The following is a 27386-nucleotide window of genomic DNA, read 5'->3' as shown; positions in this document are numbered from 1 at the left end:
TTTCTTTCTTTCTTTCTTTCTTTCTTTCTTTCTTTCTTTCTTTCTCTTTCTCTTTTCTTTTTTCTTTTCTTCTCTCTTCTTTTCTTTGTCTTCCCCTTCCTTCCTTCTCTCCTCCTCCTCGTTTCTCTTTTACTTCTTCTTTGATTTAGAAGATTCTTTTTTATTTTGGTAAAATATGTATAATATAAAAATTTACCATTTTAACCATTTTTAAGTATACAGTTCAGTGGTGTTAAACATTGTTGTGCACCCATCACCACCATTTATCTCCAGAACTTTTTTCATCTTCCCAAACTAAAACTCCATATTCTGTAAACACTAACTCTCCATTTCTCCCCTCCTTCTGGCTCCCCTATCCCCAGCATCCACCACCCCACTTTCAGTCTCTATAAATCTGACTACTCTAGGTACCTCATTTAAATAGAATCACATAGTATTTGTCCTTTTTTGACAAGTTTATTTCACTTAGTAATAACTTCAAAATTCATCCATGTTGAAGCATGTGTCAGAATTTCTTTCCTTTTTAAGGTTGAATAATACTCTGTTGTGTGTATGTGCCACATTTTGTTCCTTTGTTCACCTGTTGATAGACATTTGAGTTACTCTCATATTTTGACTACTGTGAATAATGCAGATATAAACATGGGTGTACAAATATTTATTTGAGTCTCTTGCTTTCATTTCTTCTTGCTATGTGCTCAAAAGTGGAATTTATTTTTTTAAGTTTATTTTGAGAGAGAGAGAGAAAGCACATGCACAAGTGGGGGAGGGGCAAAGAGGGAGAGAGAGAATCCCAAGCAGGCTTTGCACTGTCAGCCCAGAGACTGACGTGGGTCTCAGGCTCACAAACTGTGAGATCATGACCTGAGCCGAAACCAGGAGTTTGATGCTTAACTGACTGAGCCACTCAGGATCCCCTTACAAGTGGAATTTATAGATCATATAGTAATTCTCTGTTTAAGTTTGTGAGGAATTGGCACAATGTTTTTCATAGTACTTGAACCATCATACATCCCCACCAGCAATGCGCAAGAATTCCAATTTCTTCACATTCTCATGTATTGTTTTGTCTTGCTTTTTAGGAATAGCTATCCTGACGAGTGTGAAGTGCATTCTTGATTTTTTAAGAAAAAATATGAATAGATCATATAATAAAAAGATAAATATTTTAAAAAAGATAACCACAATTAACATTTTGATAACCATCCATTTAGACGTTTCCCTGTGCATATATGTGCCTATGGATTTATTTTTGCAAATATGGGATCATTCTGCACTTATTTCCTAGTTATTTTCTAGTTTTTGTTATCATTAACAACACTGTGATGAACAGTATTCCGGTAGCCACCTGCTTGCTTAATCCATGATTATTTTCTTAGGATAATTTCCTAGAATTAAAATAACTGAATCAAGGATCAGTAAAATTTTAAAGCTTTGATTGCTAAATTTCCCTTGTGCCTTCCCAATCCATTTCCTGAATAGGTAATCATGCCATCAACAAACAAAAATAGTTTTATTTCTTCCTTCCCAATCTTTTATTTCCTTTTTTGTTGTTGTTTGTTTTTTTTTAGTCTATTGCATAAGCTAAGACTTCCTGTATGATTTATATAGGTATGATTAGGGGGAGCATCCTTATCTTAGGGAGAAAGTATCTAGTTCCTTGCCTTAGGTATGAGATTAGCTGTAGGTGTTTTGTTGATATTCTTTATCAAGTTGAGGAAGTTCCCCTCTATACCTAGTTTACTGAGTGTTGGATTTTGTCAGATGCTTTTTCTGAATTTATTGATAATCATGTGAGTTTTCTTCTTTAGCCTGTTTCTGTAATAGATTACATTAATTGATTTTTTAAAAATTACCTTCATTTATTATTTCTCCAAAAGATTTCCTTTTTTCTTTTTTAATGTAGATCCAAACTTCTGACCTATATCATTTTCCTTCTATCTGAAAAAATTCTATTTCCTGTGGGGCTGCCCTGCTGATTATGATTTCCCTCATTTTTTTGTTTTCTGAGAAAGCTTTTATTTCTCCTCTAGTTTGAAAATGTAATCTCAGTGGATACAGAATTTTATCATGGTGAGTTTTTTCCCACCAACACTTTAAATATTTCCCTCTACTCTGTTCTTTCTGGCATACTTTCTGATGGAAAGTCTGCTATAATTCTTATCTTTGTTCCTCTATAGGTAAGATCTTCCCCAATAAACTGATGTTTTTCCAGATTTCCTCTTTGTCTTTGGTTTTCTGTTGTTTGGTTATATTATTCCCAGGTGTTGAATATGGGGTGTTTTTCTTCCTTCATATTTTCTGAGCTACCTGGTTCTATAGGTTGATATCTATCATTAACTTTCAAAAGTTCTTGGCCATTATTACATTGAATATTTGTGCTTTGCTGTCTCTTCTTTTTCTGGTATTCCCAGTATTAATATCTTAAACGATTTGCAATTGGCCACAATTATCCAATAATCTGTTCTTTTTTTAATTTTTTTCCTCCATTTATTTCAGGTTAGTAAGTTTATATTGTCATATATTCCAGCTCATAGATTCTTTTCTAGGCTGCATCTAGTCTATTAATAAGCCTACCAAATGCATTCTTCATTTCTACTACAGTGTTTTTGTTTTCTCTTATTTTTCTTTTGATTCTTTTTTTTCTTCATTAGCCTAATGGATTACATTAGTTGATTTTTGAATGTTGAACCAGCCTTATATACCTGGAAGGAATAAATCCCACTTGAATGTGGTGTGTAATTCTTTCCATATATTGTTGATTTGATTTGTCAGTATTTTGTTAAGGATTTTTGCATCTGTTTTGAGGAGATATATTATCTATAGTTTTCCTTTATTGTAGTATCTTTGGTTTGGGGATCAGGGTTATGCTGACCTCATAGAATAAATATGCTTTTATTTTCTGGAGAAGATTGTAGGGTATTGTAAAATGTTTTTCTTTAAATGTTTAGTAGAATTCATCATTTAGGCCTGGTACTTTCTCTTTTGGAAGGTTATTAATTGTTGCTTCAATTTCATTAATAGATATCATTCTCTTCAAATTATCTATTTCTTCTTATATGAGTTTTGTTAGATCATGTCTTTTGAGGAATTGTTTTATTTCATCTAAGTTATCAAATTTGTGGTCGTAGAGTTGTTCATAATATTCCTTTATTATCTTCCTAATGTCTCTGGTATCAGTAGTGATGGTTCCTCTTTCATTTCTGATATTAGTAATTTGTGTCTTCTCTCTTTTTTTCTTGGTTGGCCTAACTAGAGGTTTATCAGTTTTATAACCTTTTCCAAGAAACAGCTTTTGGTTTTGTTGATTTTCTCTATTGATTTTTTCTGTTTTCAACTTCATTGAGTTCTACTCTAATTTTTATTATTTATTTTATTCTGCTTATTTTGGATTTAATTCACTCTTCATTTCTAGTTTCCTAAGGTGGAAGCTTAGATTATTGATTTTAGAGCTTTCTTCATTTCTAATATATGCGTTCAATGCTAAATTTCTCTGTAAGCATTTCTTTCACTGCATCCCACAGATTTTGAAAAGTTGTGTTTTCTTTCTTTTGTTCGTTCTTTCTTTTTGAGAAAGAGAAAGAGAAGTCACTCAAGCAAGGGGCAGAGAGAGAAAGAGAATCCCAGAGAGGCAAAGAGAGAGAGAAGTGGGGCTCACCCGAAGTGGGGCTTGTGTTCACCCAACATGGGACTCAAACTCATAAACCATGAGATCATGGCCTGAGCCAGTCAGATGCTTAATGACTGAGCCACCCAGGCACCCCTAGAAGTCTTTTTCTTAATCTTCAAGTATTTGGGGATTTTCCAGCTATCTTTTTGTTACTGATTTCTAGTTTAATTGCATTGTGGACTGAGAGTATACACTGTATGATTTCTACTCTTTAAAAATTTTAAGGTGTGTCTTATGGCCCAGAATGTGGTCTCTCTAGGAGAATGTTCCATGTGAGCTCAAAAAGGATGTATTCTGCTGTTGTTGAAGTAATCTATAAATGTCAGTGAGGTCCAATTGATGGTGAAGGTGCTGTTTAGTTTAACTATATCCTCACTCATTTTCTACCCAATGTCAATTGCTGATAGAGGGGGACTGAAGTCTCCAACTATAATAATTGGATTTTTCTATTAATTTTTGCAATTCTATCAGTTTTGCCTTATGTATTTTGGTGTTCTTTTCACATTTGTAGTACGAAAATAGTATCTAGTTTTAATTTCTTCTCTTTTTAACTGTGAGATTGAATTATATATATATAATTAATTATTAATTATATGTTATATGTAATTTATTATTAATTAATAATAATTATCAATATAATAAATACATATACTTATGTAATATAAATTATATTATAAATTATCATTTATAATAAATAAGTAATAATTGATAATTAATTATATATAATTAAATCTCACAATTAAAAAGAGAAGAAATTGAAATTAGATTATATAGGGGCGCCTGGGTGGCTCAGTCGGTTAAGCAGCCGACTTCGGCTCAGGTCATGATCTCGCGGTCCGTGAGTTCGAGCCCCACGTCGGGCTCTGTGCTGACAGCTCAGAGCCTGGAGCCTGTTTCAGATTCTGTGTCTCCCTCTCTCTGACCCTCCCCCGTTCATGCTCTGTCTCTCTCTGTCTCAAAAATAAATAAACATTAAAAAAATTAGATTATATATTATTTTATAATTATTAGGTTATATAATTATTAATATAATTATAATTGATAACTATTGAGATTATATTAATCATATAATTAATAATTAATTATATTATATATATAAAGCAACTGTTTGTTTCACCTATGTTCTGAATGGTTTGTGTTCTTTTTTTAATATTCTACTGTAGGGTTTTGTTTTGTTTTTTAACATACTGTATCTAGATGTATGTCTCCTTTTGTCTATTTTCCCTGGAATGTGATGAGGCCTTTCCATCATCGAGGGAAATTTTTATTGTCTGGCTTCCATATCTATCATCTCTTTCCTTATTTTTGAGTTTTTGCCTTTTTAAGATAGTTTTTTTTTTTTTTTTCATTTTAATATGTCACCCACAACTTCAGTTATGCTTTTAGTGCCTTGCATGATGTTGGTTCTGGTGTTGTTACCTATTGTTTCCTTATGATCCTTTCTTAGTGTAATGATTAAAAACAAGTCACATTGTCAGGGCTTGAATCCTGCCTTCAATACTTAGTAGTGAGGAAGTTCCTTATCCCCTCTCAGTCTCCTCATTTATAAAATGGGGACAGGGCACCAGGGTGACTGTCACTTAAGCATCCAACTCTTGGTTTCGGCTCAGGTCATGATCTCATGGCTTGTGGGTTCATGAGTTCAAGCCCCACATGAGGCTCTGTGCTGACATCATGGAGCCTGTTTGGGATTCTCACTCTCTCACTCTCCCTCTCTCTCTGCCCCTTCCCCCCGCATATAATAACAGTATGCAGTCATGGTGTTCTTACAAGAATTAAATGAGTTAACACATGTAAACACATTTAGAATAAAAGCACGGTATATAGAAGATGTTAAATATCAGCAATTTTTATTGCTGTCTTATCATTGTCACCATCATTCTATTAGCTCATCCATCTTCCTTTTTTTTATCTCATGTGGCCTTTTTATCTTAGCCTGTTTTCTCCTTACTGCTTTCTTTCCTGTTTCATTAAAATGATAGCAATCAACCAGAAAAGACCCCAAATAGCCAAAGCAATCTTGAAAAAGAAAACCAAAGCAGGAGGCATCACAATCCCAGACTTCAAGCTATACTACAAAGCTGTAATCATCAAGATAGTATGGTACTGGCACAAGAACAGACACTCAGATCAATGGAACAGAATAGAGAACCCAGAAATGGACCCACAAACATATGGCCAACTAATCTTTGACAAAACAGGAAAGAATATCCAATGGAATAAACACAGTCTCTTCAGCAAGTGATGCTAGAAAAACTAGACAGCAACATGCAGAAGAATGAACCTGGACCACTTTCTTACACCATACACAAAAATAAACTCAACATGCATGAAAGACCTAAATGTAAGACAGGAAGCCATCAAAATCCTTGAGGAGAAAGCAGGCAAAAACCTCTTTGATCTTGCCCACAGCAACTTCTTATTCAACACGTCTCCGGAGGCAAGGGAAACAAAAGCAAAAATGAACTACTGGGACCTCATCAAAATAAAAAGCTTCTGCACAGCGAAGGAAACAATCAGCAAAACTCAAAGGCAACCGACAGAATGGGAGAAAATATTTGCAAGTGACATATCAGATAAAGGGTTAGTATCCAAAATCTATAAAGAACTTATCAAACTCAACACACAAAAAACAAATCATCCAGTGAAGAAATGGGCAAAAGACATGAATAGACACTTCTCCAAAGAAGACGTGCAGATGGCCAACCGACCATGAAAAATGTTCAATATCACTCATCATCAGGGAAATACAAATCAAAACCACAATGAGATACCACCTTACACGTGTCAGAATGGCTCACATTAACAATTCAGGCAACAACAGATGTTGGCGAGGATGTGGAGAAAGGATCTCTTTTGCGTTGTTGGTGGGAATGCAAGCAGGTGTAGCCACTCTGGAAAACAGTATGGAGGTTCCTCAAAAAACTAAAAATAGAACTACTCTACAACCCAGCAATTGCACTACTAGGCATTTATCCAAGGGATACAGGTGTGCTGTTTTGAAGGGACGCATGCACCCCCGTGTTTATAGCAGCACTATCAACAATAGCCAAAGTATGGAAAGAGCCCAAATGTCCATCGATGGATGAATGGATAAAGAAGATGTGGTATATATACACAATGGAGTATTACTCAGCAATCAAAAAGAATGAAATCTTGCCATTTGCAACTACGTGGATGGAACTGGAGGGTATTATGCTAAGTGAAATTAGAGAAAGACAAAAATCATATGACTTCACTCATATGAGGACTTTAAGAAACAAAACAGATGAACATAAGGGAAGGGAAACAAAAATAATATAAAAACAGGGAGGGGGATGAAACAGAAGAGACTCATAAGTATGGAGAACAAACTGAGGGTTACTGGAGGGGTTGTAGGAGGGGGGAAGGACTAAATGGGTAAGGGATACTAAGGAATATACTCCTGAAATCATTGTTGCACTCTATGCTAACTAATTTGGATGTAAATTTGAAAAAATAAAAAATTAAATTAAAAAATGGTAGCAATCATCATCATCATCATCATCTTTTTGTAGTCTATTTAGGATTCCAAACAGTTTCTTGAAATTTGGTTTTGAGTCTTGCGTTAAACAAGGTTCAAGGATATACTCTTGAAGTATAATCTCCATATTATATTCCTTTATATTGCAGTATTTTTTCACAGTTTCCGTATGCTGTTTTCTGCTTCCTCTATCCTTCCAGATCAGTCTGTTCATGCTTTGTGTCAACAAAGATGGTTCATGAAGTTCCCTTGACCCCACTCTTGGCCCACTTTGTGTCAACATCTTTCCTTTCCTTCTGCAGCTAGCAGGCTAGTGATATATGTATATACAACTCCCACTCAGTTTCCAGGTAACTTTGCCCTATAACATCTCCTATCTACTGTGATGGCCTGTGTCCTCCCTCCACATCCTACTCAACTGATGTGCTATTTAAAACAAAAATTCCACATATACGGCTTCTTTGTCTATCTTCTTTTGCAGCACCTACTTTACTTAAAAGCCAATTTGGTTCTGAAAAGACCATTCATAAGACTAAAATGACACCTTGCAAGTGATCATTGCAAACCTGTCCAGTAAAGTTAAGCTTTACTTTTTCTTCATGGTAATCCCACATCTCTCTTTTTGCTAGTTTTCCAAATTGTCACAGCTTTTGGACATGATCAGGGTAAATAATATTCATATAACACTTTTAAAATAAACCTAAATGCTATAAACTCTGCTCTAGAGTAAGAAGCAATAGGATGGCCAAGATCCAATGACCACATATGATCAACTAATGCCATCTGTTGGAGGCAGCCTTTTCTATTTGTTTCATCTCTGAACATTCTAGAAAAGGGAAGTTTCTCAACAGAGGGGCATTTGTGGCTCTTTACTCTGGAAGACCGTATCTCACTGAATTTAAGGTGTTCTGACTGACTCCTCCTTACTCATATGGTCTGTGCACTTCTCAGCTATACGGGGCACCTGGGTGGCTCAGTCAGTTAAGTGTCTGACTTCGGCTCAGGTCATGATCTCGTAGTCCGTGAGTTCAAGCTCCCCCACTCATGCTCCTGCTCTCTCTCTCTTGCTCTCTTTGTCTCAAAAATAAATAAATATTTAAAAATTAAAAGAAAAAAATAAGAGGCAAGGATAAGGAGAAAATGAGACAGTACTCCTGGATTAATACCTGGTAGGGCAAAGGAACAGCTACACAATTTTCTGTGTGGGATGGAACCTGAGTCTCTGCATCCTAGTGGCCTTTATTGCCTTTCCTCATGAAATCTCTTTTTTAAAAAAAAATTTTTTTAACATTTATTTATTTTTGAGAGAGAGCGTGAGTGAGGGAAGGGCAGAGAGAGAGGGAGACACAGAATCTGAAGCAGGCTCCAGGCTCCGAGCTGTCAGCACAGAGCCTGACATGGAGCTCGAACCCACGAACCGTGCGATCATGACCTGAGCCAAAGTCAGATGCCTAACCGACTGAGCCACCCAGGCGCTCCCCTCATGAAATCTCTTGAGGTAAGATTTCTTATTCCAGCTGGAGATGCTGCTCAGATTTTTTTTTTTCAGTTTTTATTTTCAATGACATCATTCCACTTCTTTTTCTTTTTGGCTTAATAAGTATTTTAGTGTGAAATTTCAAAGTGCCTAGCCAGAACCCATTTGAATCAAAGACATGTTTTAAGTACTAAGTATGCTTTTTTATATATAACAACTTTATGGAGGTATAATTTACATACCATAAAATTATCCCATGTAAGTGTACAAATCAGTGGCTTTTAGTAAATTTGCATAGTTGTGCAACTGTCACCATAATCCAATTTCAGAACATTTTCATCACCCTGGTAGGATCCTTCAGGCCCATTTCCAATTAATCCCTGTTCCCATCTTCAGTCCCAGGCAACCACTGACCTGCTGTCTATATATTTGCCTTTTTCTGGTATTTCATATGCATGAAATCATGGAGTATGTGACCTCTTGTGTCTAGCTTTGAGTATACATTCTTATTACCACCTTAAAAAGCTTTAAATGCCTTTCTAGCCTTTCCACAAGGAGCCAAGGTTAAAATTCTCATGGTAAGACCTCCAGGGAGGCTTCCCTGACCTTATGGGACATTATGTTCTGGGCTTTTCACATTCAGGAGCTGTGGGATAAGTAGACTTCTGAGATAAATGATGGAGGAACTACACTAGGGAGCATACGTTAAGGAAAGCAAACAGACCTTTGAGGGATTCTCTCAGGGTTGGGTTCACATCATCTGACATGTATCCTTGTTTGTCAACTAAGAAATTTATTTATCCATCTATTCATCTATTCACTGTATGCCCTTTATCTTTTTTAAATTTATTTATTTAAATTCAAGTTAGTTAACATACAGTGTGGTATTGGTTTCAGGAGTTGAACCTAGTGATTCATCACTTACATATAACCCCCAGTGCTCGTTAACCCAACAAATGCCCTCGTTAACACCCATCACCCATTTAGTCCATCCCCCCACCCACCTCACCTCCAGCAACCCTCAATTCATTCTCTGTATTTAAGAGTCTCTGAGGGTTTGCCTCCCTCTATGTTTTTATCTTATTTTTTCCTTCCCTTCCCCTACGTTTATCTGTTGTGTTTCTTTTAAATATATATTTTTTTGAGTCAGAGAGATAGAGCACAACCAGCAGAGGGGCAGAGGGAGAGGGAGACACAGAATCTGAAGCAGGCTCCAGGCTCTGAGTTCTCAGCACATAGCCCGATGAGGGGCTCAAACCCGTGAACCATGAGATCATGACCTGAGCCGAAGTCAGACGGTTAACCAACTGAGCCACCAGGCACCCCTATCTGTTATGTTTCTTAAATTCCACATATGAGTGAAATTACATGGTATTTTGTCTTTCTCTGACTGACTTATTTCATTTAGCATAATACACTCTAGTTCCATCCATGTTGCAAATGTCAAGATTTCATTCTTTTTGATCACTGGTTAAAGTAGTATTCCAGTGTGTGTGTGTGTGTGTGTGTGTGTATCTCACATCTTCTTTATTCATTCATCAGTGTGCGCCCTTTGAAACCTCACTCCTTTGTTGAAAAGTTTACCTTATTGGAGTGCCTGGGTGGCTCAGTTCGTTGAGCGTCTGACTTTGGCTCAGGTCACGATCTCACACTTTGTGGATTCGAGCCCCACATCGGGCTCTGTGCTGATAGCTCACAGCCTGGAGCCTGCTTCAGATTCTGTGTCTCCCTCTCTCTCTGCCCATTCCCTGCTCATGCTCTGTCTCTTTCTCTCTGTCTCTCTCTCTTTCAAAAATAAATAAACATAAACATTTTTTCAAAAAGTTAACCTTATTCTCCCAAGTGCTGGAGAAGAACACAGGGTGAAGTGGGGGGGGAGGTCAGAGGTAATAGAGACAGAATATGCCTTCCTGGATTTCTACTATTCTCTCCTTTTCTTCCCTTGTACTTGGAACAGAGTTTGAATTAAAATCACAGTGCAGAGTGAACAAGAGCCATTACTCTGATAAGAACCAGAGACCTAGAGCTGAATCTTCTCAGTGCCTGTGTGCTCAGAGCTATGCTACATGTTTGACACATATATCTCTCATTTACCCTCTACAGTGACTCTCTGAGCTTCACATAAAATCAGGCCCATTTTACAGGTGTACAAATGGTAACCTTGGCCAAGGTCACATCGCTTAGCAAATCTACTTTTACTCACTTGAGGCTTTTCTCTTTGGCCTTAATCTTCCTGTGTCAAGCAACAAACTAGCTCTATTGAATCATAACATCCAGGGAAGGGAGACAAATGCTTTTCTGAATCATGCTTTTAGTGTCTCCTTTTTTGTTGTAAAACAATTCAGTTCTATTTTTTAAAAACGACCAAAAAGTATCTCTTTGTTCATACCACCCTGTCCCAAGTATGTCAGAAAAACTTTTCTCTGTTTTGTCTACCTGATTTCATCTCTTTACCTCTTTAGCATAATGACATATGTTCTATTTTTTATTCTATTTTCATCTGTCATTGCTTTTTGAAAGCAATTTGATATGTTGATACTTAGTTTTTGCAAAATATTCCATTCATCTCATAAGACATAATTTTGACTGGTCTCCTAATGTGAGACATGTAAATTATTTCCAAATTTTTGCTATCACAGATGGTGCTGCATAGCCATGTATAGAGATTATTTTCATTCTGAATTATTTCCTTATGATAAATTCCCAGAAGTGGGATTTCTGGCTTAGACTACAGAACATTTTTGTAGCTCTGTAAGCATAATGCCAGATTGCTTTCTAAAAGTGTTTTGCTAGATTAACTTCTAGGTAAAGCTGCAGAGGGGTGTAGGATAACAGAGCTCCCTCCTTTAATACCTAGTGAAATGAACAAAAACAACAACAAAATTAAGCCTAAAAATATCCCAGCAATAATTATAGAAAATGTTCCATCTTGATTCTGTCTATAAACATTAAGAAGTGATGGACAGGAAAAGTAAAACTAAGATCTGGCATGCTGCATCTTCCAACCTAGGACCCCCCCCCCCCGTCCTCCTAAGAGTGGTTTTGGGAGGAAAGGTGGTGAGTTGACAAAATTCTGAGAGTTCTCACTGGTAATCACCCCTGTGGAGAGAAGTGGATTACAGTGGCCTGCAGATGCAAAGAATGTCTATGAGAAACCCTTGGGCATGAAGCACCTGCATGCTTCTGTAGAATCTTAATACAAGTGGGAGAAACTACGAGGGTTTGCACCTTCCACAGTCTATGCTGCATCAGGGTTGTGAGATGATGATACAGGAATGTGGGACATGTTGCTAGCTGGGATGGGAGTGGCACCATAGTTCAGGAACCTTGGCCAAATTGTAGAAAGAGAGTGTAGAGCCCAGGTTTCCTAGCAGGGGCAATTGAGAATTTTCTTTTACTCGGTCCATGTAACCTCATGCTACAAAAAACAAAGCCACTCACTAATCCTTGAATTGTGGTCAGGAAAGTGGAGGAGATAAACTGGCCTCAGATAACATTAGGAAAGATGTCAAGAACTTACCTGATTGTAACAGAGAAAGAATGGTATGGAAATTGCAAACAAGAGAGAGAGAGAGAGAGAGAGAGAGAGAGAGAGGCAGACAGACTGAATGAATCTAAAAGAAAAATTACCTAAGAAACATAAAATATTTCTGTTGAAAGAACTTAGTTATAACAATTTAATTTCTTAAAAAGTTCATAGACGAACATGTGGTACTGGCAAAAGGATAGATATTTAGCTCAGTGGAATATAATTGAGAGTTCAGAAACAAGCCCCTCACATTTATGGTAACTTGCTTTTTGGCAAGGGTACCAAGATAATTAAATGGAGAAAGAATAATCTTTTCAACAAATGGTGCTGGGACAGGTGAATATTTGTCATAAAATAATGAATTTGGACCTCTACTTTGCACCATAGTGAAAAATTAACTCAACATGAATGAAAGTCCTAAATTTAAGAATTAAAACTTGTAAAATTACTAAAGAAAAAATAGGCGCAAATCTTCATGACCTTGGACTAGACAATGGTTTCTTAGGACACCAAAAGCACAGGCAATAACAATAACAACAAATAGGTAAACTGGACTTAATCAAAATTAAAAACTTTTGTGCTTCAAAGGACAATACCAAGAAAGTGAAAAGACAACCCACAAAATGGGTGAAGCCTTTTTACAATCATATGTATGATAAGGGACTTCTATCTGGAATATATAAAGAGGTACTACAACATAATAATAAAAAGATAACCCTACTAAAAAATGGGCAAAGTAACTGAATAGACATTTCTCCAAAGAAGATACACAAAGAGTCAATAAACACGTGACAACATTGTTAGCCATCAGGAAATGCAAATCAGAAGCACAATGAGATACCACTTCACAACTAGGATGAGAATAATAAAAAAGAAAACAACAAGTGTTGGTGAGAACATGGGAAAACTGGAACCCTTACATACATAATGGAAATGTTAAATGGTACAGCAGAGTTGGAAAACAGTATTTGACAGTTTCCCAAAACTTAAACATAGAGTTGCCATATGACCCAGCAATTCTATTCCTAGTTCTATGCCCAGGAGAAACAAAAACATGTCTACCCACAAACTTCTACACAAATGTTCATAGCAGCGTTGTTCATAAAGGCCAAAAAGTAGAAACAATCCAAGTGTCCATCAATAGATAAATGAATAAATAAAAATATCCATATAATGGAATATTACTCAATAATTTAAAAAATTGAAGTAATAATACATGCTACAACATGGATGAACCTTAAAAATATCATGCTCCCAGATGCCTGGATGGCTCAGTTGGTTAAGCATCCAACTCTTGATCTCATGGTCCCTGCATCCAGCTTTATGCTGACATCACCAAGCCTGCTTAGGATTCTCTCTCTCCCTCTCTTTCTTTGCTCCTCCCCAACTCGTGCATGCACTCTCTCTCTTAAAATAAATTAATAAACTTAAAAATATATATAAATCATAATAAGTAAAAGAAGACAGGTACAAAAGAACACATATTGTGTGATTTCATTTACATGAAACATCTGGAATACACAAATCTGTAGAGACAGTAGATTAGTGGTTGCCTAGTGCTGAGGGTAGGAGGGGGAAATGAGGGGTAACAACTAGGAGATATGGGGTTTCTTTTTCATGTAATGAAATGTCTTAAAATTGGTTATAGTATAGTTGCACAACTATGAATGTTAGTACATCACATATACGTTTTTAGTAAAGCTATCTTTTAGAAGTTTGTAGATGAGGTGAAAAAATCACAGAATTAGAGGAAAAGAGGGATTGAAAAACCACAAAACAAATTGACAATGAGACAGTACCATTAGTGGTCTAATAAATACATTAGGAACAGCAAGAAATAAAATGTATAAATCTAGGTATCTCATAAATGGCTTAGAGGGGAGGTTTGAGAGAACTACACTTACTATAGAAGAAAAAAAACCAAATACATTAAAGCAATTATCAATATGATTGATATAGAGGCCAAACCATGCTGATTCCTTAAGTGGGTAACCCAGTAAATAGTATAGACAATATATACAAAGGTATATATGAGAGGAGGGGTTTCTGGGTGGCTCAATTGAGTGTCTGATTCTTGATTTCAGCTCAGGTCATGATCCTAGAGTTGTGGGATTGAGCCCCACATCCGACTCTGCTGAGCATGGATCCTGCCTGCATTCTCTCTCCCTGTCCCTCTGCCCCTCTCCTCCACTTACTCTCTCTCTATATATAATAAAAAATAAAATAAAAAATTTTAAAAAGATATAAATGAGAAATTGTTCCTCAAATGATCAACTGTTTCTACAGATTATGAGTATGCCATGTTTCAAGAAAAAGTGATAAAGAATAATTGAACAAAAGATATAGCCTGATTAAATTATTAAATTTACAGATAAAAGAAATTACATGATACATATAGATAAGGAAAAAAAGTCCAGTGAAGAGGGAAATATCTGATGGACCTCAGATTTCCACACAGCAACTTAGTATACAGAGAAACATAAGAGAACAGTCAGAAGTCTGAGGGAAAGAAAATGTGACCTGAGAATATCACTCTCAGCCAAGTCATTGTTCAAAAACAAAATCAGTTGGCAAATACTTCCAAACTTGCAAGAGCTGAGAGAATGAAGCACCGTAAGTCCCTTCTTGGGGGGGAAAAAAAAGGAAAGAAAATAAATTTTCCGACTAACAGATCGATCAAAACAAAGAGCTTTTAAATGGGCTGTGTTAGAAGCCATGAATTTGAGCAATGAATCTATTGAAACTAGACCTAAGACTAAGGAATGGGAGAATTATGGTCATCATCAACAACAAAAGGAGTCAGAGGAGAGGAGATGGAAGGAAAAGTGAGTTAATCACTCATAGCTTATGAATGAATCAGGGAAATTGGTCTAACATTGAGTCACATGTATTTACAAATGAAATATAATGTCAGGATTTGCTACAAAAGACTCCACACAAACAAAGGAGAATGGAAAGGAAAGGGAGTTGGTTAAGTGTCCAACTCTTGATTTTGGCTCAGGTCACACTCTCACTATATGTGAGATCAAGCTGCTCATTCAGCTCTGCGATGACAGCAGGGAGCCTGCTTGGGATTCTCTCTCCCTCTCTCTCTGCTCCTCCCCTGCTTGCTCTCTCTCTCTCAAGATAAATGAACATTAAAAAAAAAGAAATTTAACATCTTTATTTTAAAATAGTATAATGGATGATATATATAACATATATGTGATACATATATGTGATATGTAAGTATATAATATATGGTATACATTAATAGAATATATAATTCTATATTAATATATCACATATAATTATATATCATAGTATAATATATAATGTCAAATGATCTTATTCTTATCAAATCCTTTCATCTGTCCTTCCATGTTCAATGTGTTTGTGTGTCTAAAGAGAAAGCTAGAAGGATTGCCATCAAAAGTTATTTCTAGAGGGACGCCTGGGTGGCTCAGTTGGTTAAACATCCGACTTCAGCTCAGGTCATGATCTCACAGTTCGTGATTTCAAGCCCTGTTGGGCTCTGTGCTGCCTGGAGCCCACCTTGAGTTCTGTATCTCTCCCTCTCTCTCTGCCCCTCCCCTGCCCCTGCTCCTGCTCACGCTCTCTCTCTCTCTCTCAAAAATAAATAAACATTTTTTTAAAAAAATTTTAAAAAGCTATTTCTGGATGTGAGATTATTTATTTCCTCCTTTTATTGTCCTTTTCAGTACTTCCCATTTAATGTATTAAAATAATTATTTATATAATTAGTACCTATCATTTTTTATGCAAACTGTAGAGTCATTACTCTCTAAAAGATATTTTTCCAATTTATACAGTTACCATTAATGTGTAAGTTTTATGGGGCGCCTGGGTGGCTCAGTCAGTTAAGCGTCCAACTTTGGCTCAGGTCATGATCTCGCGGTTTGTGAGTTCGAGCCCCACATTGGGCTCTGTGCTAACAGCTCAGAGCCTGGAGCCTGCTTCAGATTCCGTGTCTCCTCCTATCTCTGCCCCTCCCATGCTCATGCTCTGTCTCTCTCTGTCTCTCAAATAAATAAACGTTAAAAAAAATTTTTTTTAAATGTGTAAGTTTTACCACAGCTTGGCTAATACTGGTAGATACACATTTTCAGATGTCTTATAACTGAGGTGGTTAAACACCTCAAATATGAAATGTAAACCCCTGGGGTGCTAATGACCTGTTTTGTTTCTTTGAATCCAGGGAGCATCTATGATTTTTATTTCCTCAAGGAAGGTAGTGGACATTGGTACACATGGACAGAGTATATTACTAAAGAAGAGGAAAATATCCCAGCTAATGCCAAGGTAAAAGAGAGGTATTTGTCATGGAACTTTGGTTTCTAAAATGACCTGAACTTTCTCCAAGGTGGAGGAATTAACGTCAACTCTTTATTAGCATTTTTAAGAACTTTCTTTAGAAAAAGTTTCAAACATGAGCTGGATCAGCCTTCAAAAGCTTGGACTTTAGAATTAGAGGCACAGATTCCTTACTCGGCCCTCACACTCTCTGCCTCAGTTTACTCAGCTACACAATAGCAAAAAAAATACTTGAAGGATGTTTGAGAGAATTGAAGGTAATATACCTGAACACGTGGCACACATCATGTGCTAGATCCATGTTGATTGCTATTTTGATTATTATCATTGTCATGTGGTCAGTTATCAATGCTGGGGGGTCATCAGTCCAATGCTGGGCGGTCATCAGTCTTACCTCTCAGACATCTCAGCCAAAAAGGATCATTGTCTTTTCTTCAAAATTCCCAGAGAAAGATTTCCTTGATCAGAATTCTCAGAAAAACAGGTCTAGCTGTTTTTCTCGGCTCCAACTTCTCCTTGTAGAAAATTTGCCTCTATTAGTAGTTTCTAGTGAACACACTTTACCTTTCTGGGGGTGGTTGCAGATCATTCAGGCCCCAGATGGAGTGGTGGACAATGTATAGAAAAGTGGGAATATTGACAGTCAAGTCAGGCAGCCAGCAGGGTGACAGCTGCTCCTGAAGATGGTGTGATAAGCAGAGGTGGATGTGTGCTGAATTTTGGGCACACTCTGGGGGCTGAGTGTTGTGCAGAAGCCCTGAGCATGGAGGTCCAAAACTTTAATTCTCCTTAAAGAACTTAGTCACCTGAACCTCCAGGGGGGGTTGAAATAACACTGAATTCATACAAATAAGAGAGTCCTATGCAGAGAAGATTTTAAGTTGTGCTGAAAATTTTCCCCTTGTCAAAGTGTTGTGGTCTTTGAAAATAAAAATCTCTGAAACCCAACTTGCTTTAAATTCCATCTTGGTAGAAAAATAAGCATTTTTCACCTGGCCCTGTATTCAGCACCACTTACTGGCCACATGGCTTTGGACAAATGAGCCAGTAATCTTCCAGCCTCAGAGGGTTACTGGGAAAACTGCAGGGGATAATATAGGCAAAGCCTCCAAAGCTCAACACCTATTAATGCTCTTCCTCTATACTTCAGTTCCCTTGCCTTGTCCCTTTTCCTTTGAGCAAATTACTTATCAAAAGAAGCCCAGCCTTTTTCTGCCGATATTTACAGGGCTGCCTTGTTGCACAGACTCACTTGGTGCCATTGGCGTTGTGGTCTAGCTTTGCTTTAGTGGCACCATTTACATAAAACACAGTAGGAATGGTACTTTCTGGAGTTGTGCAACACACTGGCTCCATGTTCACTAGCCCCTTCCAGCCTAAACATAAGGAGATGTCAGCATATGATATACATCTTCCAGTCCCTTCCTCTGTCCCCATGGAAGGACCAAATGTGACCAAATGGCCAATGACAGTGTTCAGGCTCAAAGAAGCCAAGCTAAGGTAAGGTATTCTACTCAAAGTAATAAGGAGTCCATGACTCCAAACCAAGCCCTTAGAGTCCAGTTGGGGTTTGAATACCAGGAAGAGTGTTGTAATCCCCATATTGGAAAAAGGGTTAAGTGGGGGTGGGTCCTAGAACCAGGGATCCAAGTGTTGGAAAAAGGCAGAACAGGAGTGAGTGCAGGGAAGGGGGCTAAGTGTCACAACCCACCCTCCTGAGCCAAGCAGTATGGAAGATGATATATGGGAGGTGGACCTTCCTTGCCTGGGGCAAGGCATACAGGTTGGTTCAGAGCAATGATCTCAGAGGGCAACAACTATAAACTGATCATTAGTGTAATTGGTGTTTATTCCTTGATAGTTCAGTGGTTAAGAATATAGACTTTGGAATCAGACAAGCTAGAATTCAAGTCTTTGTATTTCCACTTACTTGTTGTATTACTTGGGCAAGTTGCAAGTTGTATTACTTGGGCAAGTTGCCCAAGTTGGACCTTGGGCAAGGTCCAAAAAGGTCTGGACCTCAGTTTCCTCATCTACAAAACAGTGCCAATAATGCCCATTTTGACATGTAATCCTCAAAGCATGTCAGTGAACTGGATGCCATTATTATCGCATTTAAATGGTGAAGAAACAGAGGCCCTTGACGAGGTTAAATACTCACTTGAAGTCATAAAGGTAGTAAGGGATGGAGCTGAATGGATAGTAAGTATCCTGAATGCCAAACCCAGCATCTTTGGCCCAGTAATAAGACTGTTCCATATCTTTGCGGTACAGGTCTCAGAACTCATCATCTCCACAATGGAGACAGCCAGGCAGTCTTTCTTCTTGAAAACATACCTGGACCATGAAATTCCAATGCTATTTGTGGGGCCCACAGGCACTGGCAAATCAGCCATTACCAACAATTTCCTTCTCCACCTTCCCAAAAGCACCTACCTGCCCAACTGCATCAATTTCTCTGCCAGAACCTCAGCCAGTCAAACTCAAGATATCATCATGTCCAAGCTGGATCGACGGCGGAAGGGTCTTTTTGGGCCTCCCGTAGGGAAGAAAGCAGTGGTATTTGTGGGTAAGGCATTGGCCTGAATCTAAACATAACCAGATGCTTCTGTGCTGCAGCAAACCAGAACTTCCCTTTGTAGGGCCAATGTACAATTCTTTTACTCTCTCTGAGACATAATATATTTCTGGTTAATGTAGTGTTCCTTCCCTCCCTTTTTCTTCTCCATCCTTCTTTCTGTCCTTCCTTCCCTCCTTCCTCCCATTTTTATCCTTCCCCCTTCCCTCCCACTCTCCCATGTTTAATTTTGACTTTCCTTTCCTTCTTTCATTACCAAGTATTTGTTGATTAAGTGCTATATGTCATATCTTCAGTAAGTAAGTTGTAGTCCAGGCCTTTTTGACCTGAGGTAACCTCCAAGTTTCTCCTGAGAGGAAGATGAGCCTTTGGATCAAGCAAGGTTAGCCTGTAGTGAGAATTCGTTCCAGAAGGGTATTTACCCTCTTGGATCTCCAAAAGCAACACTCACTTTGTGATAAACTCCTTATTCCATTTTTTTTTGTCAGATAAATGTTATCAGTAAATGAAGAAACCTAATATTTGCTAAATAAGTATTTTGAAATAAGCACATTGAATATCCCCAGGATTTTACCTGTTTACAAAGCACTTCCTCATTTATTTCGTTTGAGCCTATTATCCCTTTGAGGTTATTAACCATCATTCTCATTTTACTAGTGAGATTGAGGCTCCAGAAGGTTAAATTCTCTGTCAGACATCTAGAAAATTCTGGAGCCATAACCCAAATCCAGATTTCTTGGTGCCAAATACATGATATTTTTTCACCATCTTACTGCTAACTCATAGGGTTTTCATTTAGTAAAAGTAATGCCCTAGTCTTCTGGGTTATCTCATATCCTGTCCTTAAAATTCATGTATTGATAGTGAATATTGCATGTATTTATATCCTTACCCACTAACATTACCTTCTTAAAGGCAGAGATCCAATTTTGTTTTGTTTTCTTTTTCTTTTCTTCCTTTCCCCTTTCCTCCAGACTGTTCCCTCTTCCTATCTTTGTGGTATATACAGAAACAATTTTTTAAATGTCTTAATGCTAGTTTATTTTTGAGAGAGAGACAGAGAGTAAGTGGGAGAGGGGCAGAAGGAGAGGGAGACACAGAATCCGAGGCAGGCTCCAGGCTCTGAGCTGTCAGCACAGAGCCGGATGTGGGGCTTGAACCCACAGATTGCAAGATTATGACCTGAACCGAAGTCCAACACTTAACTGACTGAGCCACCCAGACCCTCCTATCCAGAAGCAATTTAAGCTTTGCAGCAAACAGATCTAGGTTCAAATCTCACTCTTTAACCCTAGGCATATTGTGACTTAACTTCTGTGACCCTCAGGTCCTCACCTCTAACATAAAGGTAATACTATCTTCCTTATAAAGTCATCATTTGGATTAGGTGAGATAGTGTGTATAAAACTACTAAAATGTTATGTGACATAAACTGGGCATTCAGTTAGTGTTCGTTAGAGAAAAATTAAAAGGCTTTCATTCTGTTGAGTGTCTTCTATGTGCAGTGACTAGGTCCCACAATATGCTTTTGAGGAAAATCAACCCCTGCCCTTGAGAAAGTCACTATCTTTTCTTGCCATTTTGGTTTTGCTCCTCAAAAACCCTTGCTTAAAACCTTTCTCCCATTGAGGTTCAATTGTTACCTGCCAGTAAAATTATACACACTGTTGGCTGGGAGTATGATTGTCTTCCTCACCATCATATCCCCAGAAATTAACAGTGTCTAACACATAGTAGACATTCAATATAGTGTGGTTGATGGAATGGGAAAAAATTAAATGCCTGTTTGTTGATGCCAATCCATGCATCCTTAATGTCACAATGGGCAGAGATCTCAATGAGGCAGGAGAGCCCAGAAATTTTCTTCCCATATGGTCAGTATGTCCACTGGCTGAGCTCTTCCTGGAGTGGAGAGGGGACAACTAGTGGAGAGGGGACTCCTCTCCCATGGAGGGAATAGTTATCTGATGTCTCCCCTAGACTTAGAATGTGTGGCTTCTTTCCCCAGATGACCTCAACATGCCAGCCAAAGAAGTGTATGGGGCCCAGCCCCCCATTGAGCTCTTGAGGCAGTGGATTGACCACGGTTACTGGTTTGACAAGAAGGACACAAGCAAGCTGGACTTCGTGGATGTGCTGCTTGTGACTGCCATGGGCCCCCCTGGGGGAGGAAGGAATGACATTACTGGTACGTGACAAAGAAACTTCATTCCTCTTCATCCTCCAGCAGAGCCAGACCACCTTCATGGATGGAGAGTTGGTACAGGACACTCTGTCCTGATGGAAGGTAGAGAAAAGTATGTTTAGGCTATAGCCAGAGGGGGTTGGGCTAGCTCCAGGGAGTGGAATTTGAAGTCTTCATGTTGGAAGTTGTGTGAAATAGGACATGAATGTAGAAAAAGAATGTGAAAGTCTTTGGCTAGGCCCTGGAGAAACAGAGAGTCTCCTGTGAAAAGGAGAGTTCAGTGTGGCCAGCATGGGTGCCAGGAGGGAGACTAGATCAGAGGTTCTCAACCAGGGGTGGTAAAAGATTCACCTGTTGTGTTTGTTACAATTCTTCAGATTGCCGGAGATAGAACAACTAACCCAAAGTGGCCTAAGCAAAATAATAATAAACAAACAAACAAAACAAGTTAAGAGTTCCTCCCATCATCCAACAGTTTAGGAATACATTTTGCTTCCGGTGTAACTGGATTCATCAAGGATCTGCATTTAATTCTGAGATACATCCTTGCTTAAGAATCTTAATACCATTTCCAGACTTAAGATTCTTTGACCTTGCTCTCCCCTCTGGCATTTAGCTTTCTCATCTGTAAAATTTTCCATAAGGAAAATGGACAGGATCATCGTATTTGGCACACTGTGTACCTAAGAATACAGACTCAAAAATGACCACTACCAAGACATGCACTAGTAAAATTGCTGGACTTTATAGAAAAGGAAAAATTCTTTTGGACATCTAGGCACAAAAGAGCACGTGACTTAAAAGAAAAAGAAAATTAGATCATCTTAAAACTATTCTACCACAATGCTTTATGCCACAAGAAAATGAAATAACATTTTTAAGATACTCAAGGAAATAAAATGAGAGGCAAGGATTTTATAGCCAGCAAAGCTGACCTTGACATATAAAAGGAAAACTGTTATCAGCATGCAAGAACTCAGACTTATTTCCACAGGCACTTTCTTGGGAACCTACTAGAAAATGAGTTTCACACGATCAAAATGACTGAAAATAAATAGATATCACAACTGGTCATAAGCTTTAAATATATGGTTATTTGTTGGACTGAGACTACATGGGAGAGATTATAATATGTAAAGGCTGTAAGACCCAGTGTTGTAGACACAGAACAATTGAAAATGGAGGGGGGATGAGGATAACAAATACAAAAAGTTTCAAATCGTTTTCAGTTATCATAATTGGTAGTGGTAGTATATTCTTATTCTGAGAGATTTGTATAAAGTAGGATTATACAAATGAGTTATTGTGGAATTTTCTATTTTATTTTTTTAAGTAAATTTATTTTCTTTGAGAGAGAGAGAGCACAAGCAAGGGAGGAGCAGAGAGAAGGAGAGACAGAATCCCAAGCAGGCTCCATGTAATCAGCACAGAGCCCAAGGTGGGGCTCAAACTCATGAACTGTGAGATCATGACCTGAGCCAAGATCAAGAGTTGGATGCTTAACGAACTGTGCTACCCAGGCACCCAGGAATTTTTTATTTCTACTGACCCTTGTGTCCTTGAGAATCAGAAGTGTCAGTATGAAATACCAGGATGTAATATAGATGAAATTAAGTGAAAACCCTGTAGTCCTAAATTAGAAATATCAGTAGTAATAACTCATGATGTCCATTGATGTACCAGGTCTAGGAAATAATAGCCAACTTACTAACAATGAGCATGCCTACCACCCAGATTGTTTTGAAATCCAACTTCCTGCTGAAAGAAACCAGAGCTTCTTGAGAAATGGCTGATTGCATATCTGGGGCAGAAAATACAAAATGAGCTTGTAACTTCTTGATATACCAGATAACGAGAAAGCTCTCAAAGTTTAAACGGTCTTGTCAAAAGGACTCAGTTGTCAACATAAGCAGGCTCTCACTGGCCAAAGATGGGAAAATTTGAGCTTCAACAATGATAGCAATTTTAATGGATTGAAATTTATCAAAATATATTTAAATCCACAAGTCTATAATAAAAATGATAATTGGCCATTTTCACGGGATGGTAAGGAACCAATTTATTATCTTAAAAACTGATAAATAAATGGAAGTAATCAAACATTTATCTTGAGTTTCTTATATGAAATGTACCACAGTATGAACAAATCCTAGATGAGGGAAGTATCTCTTTACAAAAATATTCCAACCAATAAATGAAAAAGAAATAATAGAATCAGAGTATCACCATTTTACAATCCCCAATAAATTAATAGATCTAGCCAACTGAGCATCAGTAGCTACCATCATCACAAAAGGAGAGACATCATGTCTCTGATGAAAGCATATACCACCACCTACCATCTGGTCAGAGATGTAATCTGAATCTGATCAAGTCTCTGGATCCAGCTGCAAATTAGTATGAAATACAAAGGACAGAGGAACAGAATTAACTCACCATGAGTATACAGTCAGCAAAATCCTGACTGTGAAGCTACACATCAAACAGCCCTCATACTCATCTGACAAAAGATGAAAGAAATATAAGGGGAATCTATGGATTAAGAGAGATTTATCAGACATAATCAAGTTTTTTTTTTAATTGGGAAGATTAAACTGTGCTGTGTAGAAATGAACACTTGGGTGATAAAAGACATAAATCAAGACAACAAAGCAAATTACTATAAAAGTCAAGATAGTAATCTTTGGAAAGAGACAGAAAGCTAAGATTGAGATGGGATATGCAGAGGGGCACCTGTGGAAGGTAAGCAAAGCTTTGTTTTTTGACTTGGATGGTAGATGTATGAGTATTGATCTTATGATGATCCACTAAACTTTATATTTGTTTTTGTATGGTTTTCTGTATCTGTGTTTTATTTTGTATAATCAAATGCTTTTTTAAAAAAGACATGCAGGCAAATTTAGAGAAATGAAAAATAGGCTATTCATTGCCAAGGACTCCAAGGAAATGGGGAGTGACTGCTAATGGTTACAAGATTTCTTTTTGAGGTGATTAAAATGTTCTAAAATTGATTGTGGTATTGGTTGCACAACTATAATACTAAGAAATGATTGAATTGTATACGTAGTTGAATTGGATAGTATGTAAATTATATCTCAATAAAGCTGATATATAGACATAAATATATAGATATCTAACATTAGACAGGCATAATATAGATAGATATGTAAGGATACCACATTGATAGTGGTTAATTGGGGAAAGAATGGAGGTAAGCCAAAGATGATGCTCACTTTCTATAAAAGTATTTCTGAATTGACTATTTTATAATGATCACATGTTGCCTTCACTTTTAAGGCAATCGTGAACATTAGTGCTGTTAATAGAATTTCTGCAATCATGGAGATGTTCTGCATTTCCATTGTGCAATACAACAGCCACTAGCCACATGTTAGAAATATGGCTAGTGAGGCTAAGGAAATTATTTTTTAATGTTATTTAATATTAATATTAATTAAGTTTAAATAGCCACATGTGGTTAGAGGTTACCATATTGGACAACACAGCTCTAGAACATGAAGTCAGAAGAAAACCTACTCTTCCATATCCCAGGATCACAAGGCCCAGGAGGTAGGTGTGAGTCTGTTTGTTTTCCAGGACGATTCACTCGTCATCTGAATATTGTTTCCATCAACGCCTTTGAGGATGACATTTTAACCAAGATTTTCAGTTCAATTGCTGACTGGCACTTTGGGAAAGGGTTTGACGTGATGTTCTTAAGGTAAGAGATTCCTGTGTCTTCCACAATATTGGCCTGGGATCCTCAGTTTTAGCCCCTCTTTGATGGATTTGCCTTCCCCTTCCTCCTAAGGTATGGAAAGATGCTGGTACAAGCTACTATGACAATTTATAAAGCTGCGGTGGAGAATTTCTTGCCAACTCCCTCTAAGTCACATTACGTCTTTAACCTGCGGGACTTTTCACGGGTTATCCAAGGGGTACTGCTCTGCCCTCACACCCACCTGCAGGTCAGACACTATCATTTCTCTTATCCAGTTCATTCAGCAATATCCTTGGCTACATGGAATCAATAGTGATAATAGTAATTGCTAACTTTTATTAAGCTTTTATTTATGCTAGGCATTGTGCTAAGTATTTTATAAGCATTATCTTGTTTAATACTCAGTCAATCCCAGGATTTAGAAACTAAGAACTACCAGCTCAGGTACCACTCAAATAATTAACTCTGGATTTTCAGGATATAGAAAAATTTATCCGGCTTTGGATTCATGAGGTTTATCGGGTCTTCTATGACCGTCTGATCGATGATGAGGACAGACAGGTCTTCTTCAACATGGTGAAGGAAACCACATCCAACTGCTTCAAGCAGACTGTGGAGAAGGTAAGCCAGACCCTCTGAGCATTTGGCCTCAGAAATGGCCCCAAATATTTGACTATGTTAGTCTCAGATTTCAGGTTTCCTTCCTCATGGAGACTCATAGCTCTGCTCTCTGAAACTCAGGAGATGGGATTGAGTCAACTAGTCACTTGATTTGGTGATATTATATTTGGCCCAATTTTGCTTCACTTCCCTGATAACATATACGTTTGGATCCATTCAAAGTGGTTTATGATCTGATGTAATTGTTTATAATTAGCTTAAAATACATTTTTAAGGTTAATTAATTTGTGAGTTGAAAAATGAACCATGAAATTTTTATGGTTTGATCAACATCCTACTTGATCTTCAAGTAGAAGACTATCATAGTTTCCCATTTGTAAATATTTTCTCTTTTCCCTTTTGATGTAAGAAAAGTTGTTTTTAAGCCTATGTGTTTACATAGTCTAGTTGTACCTCTATTTTTAAGAAGATGTGATTTCTCCACAGAAAAATTGTGAGTGTTTCATGTTGTATCTAGAGGCCAAGTGCTGTAGCACTGCCAGGTTCTAATATCAGGAAGAGAAAGCACCTAGAACATTTCCACTCTAGCCACAGAGTGGGGATCAGGGGTAGCACCTGTACCTCTCTTTGGTGAAGGAGCAAGTTTATTGAAAAAATGGTGCCATCCTTCAACTACCACTGGGACCTCACAATCTGACCACCAACATTTTAGCCATTTGGCAAACAGATTGACTCTCACTTTCATGCTTTTTTCTCTAATGTCCTTTCATTATAATCTTTACAACAAGCAGATCCATCTATTATGTTTTTAAAAAACTATTAAAGAACGCTGACTTTGGAGAATATGCTCAGAGGAACCACTCATATCTCTTGTTCCCTCCCTCTGTACCTCACACCGTCATCTTGGTTGGGCCACTGGCTGAATGCCTGGCTGAGATTTACCTTTCCCACAGGTCCTCATTCACCTGTCACCCACTGGAAAGATTGTCGATGATAATATCCGTAGCCTCTTCTTTGGAGATTTCTTTAAGCCAGAAAGTGACCCAAAAATCTATGATGAGATCACTGACTTGAAACAGCTCACAGTGGTCATGGAGTACTACCTAGAAGAGTTCAACAACATCAGCAAGGCCCCCATGTCCTTGGTCATGTTCAGGTTTGCCATTGAGCACATCTCCAGGATCTGTAGGGTCCTGAAACAGGACAAAGGCCACTTGCTTCTGGTGGGCATTGGGGGCAGTGGGAGGCAGAGTGCCAGCAAACTGTCCACATTCATGAACTCATACGAGCTTTATCAGATCGAGATCACCAAGAACTACTCAACCCACGACTGGCGGGAGGACCTGAAGAAGATCATGCTGCAGGTCGGAGTGGCCACCAAAAGTACCGTATTCCTCTTTGCTGATAACCAGATCAAGGATGAATCATTCGTCGAGGACATCAACATGCTTCTGAACACAGGAGATGTGCCCAACATCTTCCCGGCTGACGAAAAGGCTGACCTTGTAGAGAAGATGCAAATGGCAGCTAGGACAGAAGGCGAGAAGATCGAAGTCACTCCTCTTTCTCTGTATAACTTCTTTATTGAGAGGGTGAAGAAGAACCTTCACATTGTCCTTGGTAAGAAGAAGTAAACTCACTTTTCCCTTTTCCTCGGGGTGTTTCGGGGTCTCCTGTGCCTAAATTTGGTCCTCTTACAGTGGTCTGAGGATTGATCCAGCCATGGCACTCACCCAGGGCTTTATGGCTGAATTTCTGTGGAAACTTACCCTTCCTTGAACAACTATTT

The 27386-nt window shown here is 37.9% G+C and overlaps 1 protein-coding gene across 1 annotated transcript in view; it reads left to right on the top strand.

Moving 5' to 3' along the window:
- DNAH3 (dynein axonemal heavy chain 3) overlaps window positions 1-27386 on the top strand; it is a 163717-nt gene that overhangs the window by 96541 nt on the left and 39790 nt on the right. Inside the window, exons 41-47 of the mRNA XM_049639145.1 lie at window positions 16377-16480; window positions 18767-19061; window positions 21079-21258; window positions 24853-24976; window positions 25067-25223; window positions 25454-25597; window positions 26551-27217. Coding sequence (XP_049495102.1) covers window positions 16377-16480; window positions 18767-19061; window positions 21079-21258; window positions 24853-24976; window positions 25067-25223; window positions 25454-25597; window positions 26551-27217 — 1671 coding nt within the window. The remainder of the gene's footprint in view (window positions 1-16376; window positions 16481-18766; window positions 19062-21078; window positions 21259-24852; window positions 24977-25066; window positions 25224-25453; window positions 25598-26550; window positions 27218-27386) is intronic.

The sequence above is a fragment of the Panthera uncia genome, chromosome E3 (assembly GCF_023721935.1).
Source record: "Panthera uncia isolate 11264 chromosome E3, Puncia_PCG_1.0, whole genome shotgun sequence".
Classification (NCBI taxonomy): domain Eukaryota; kingdom Metazoa; phylum Chordata; class Mammalia; order Carnivora; family Felidae; genus Panthera; species Panthera uncia.
This window is presented reverse-complemented; position numbering and strand designations above follow the sequence as displayed.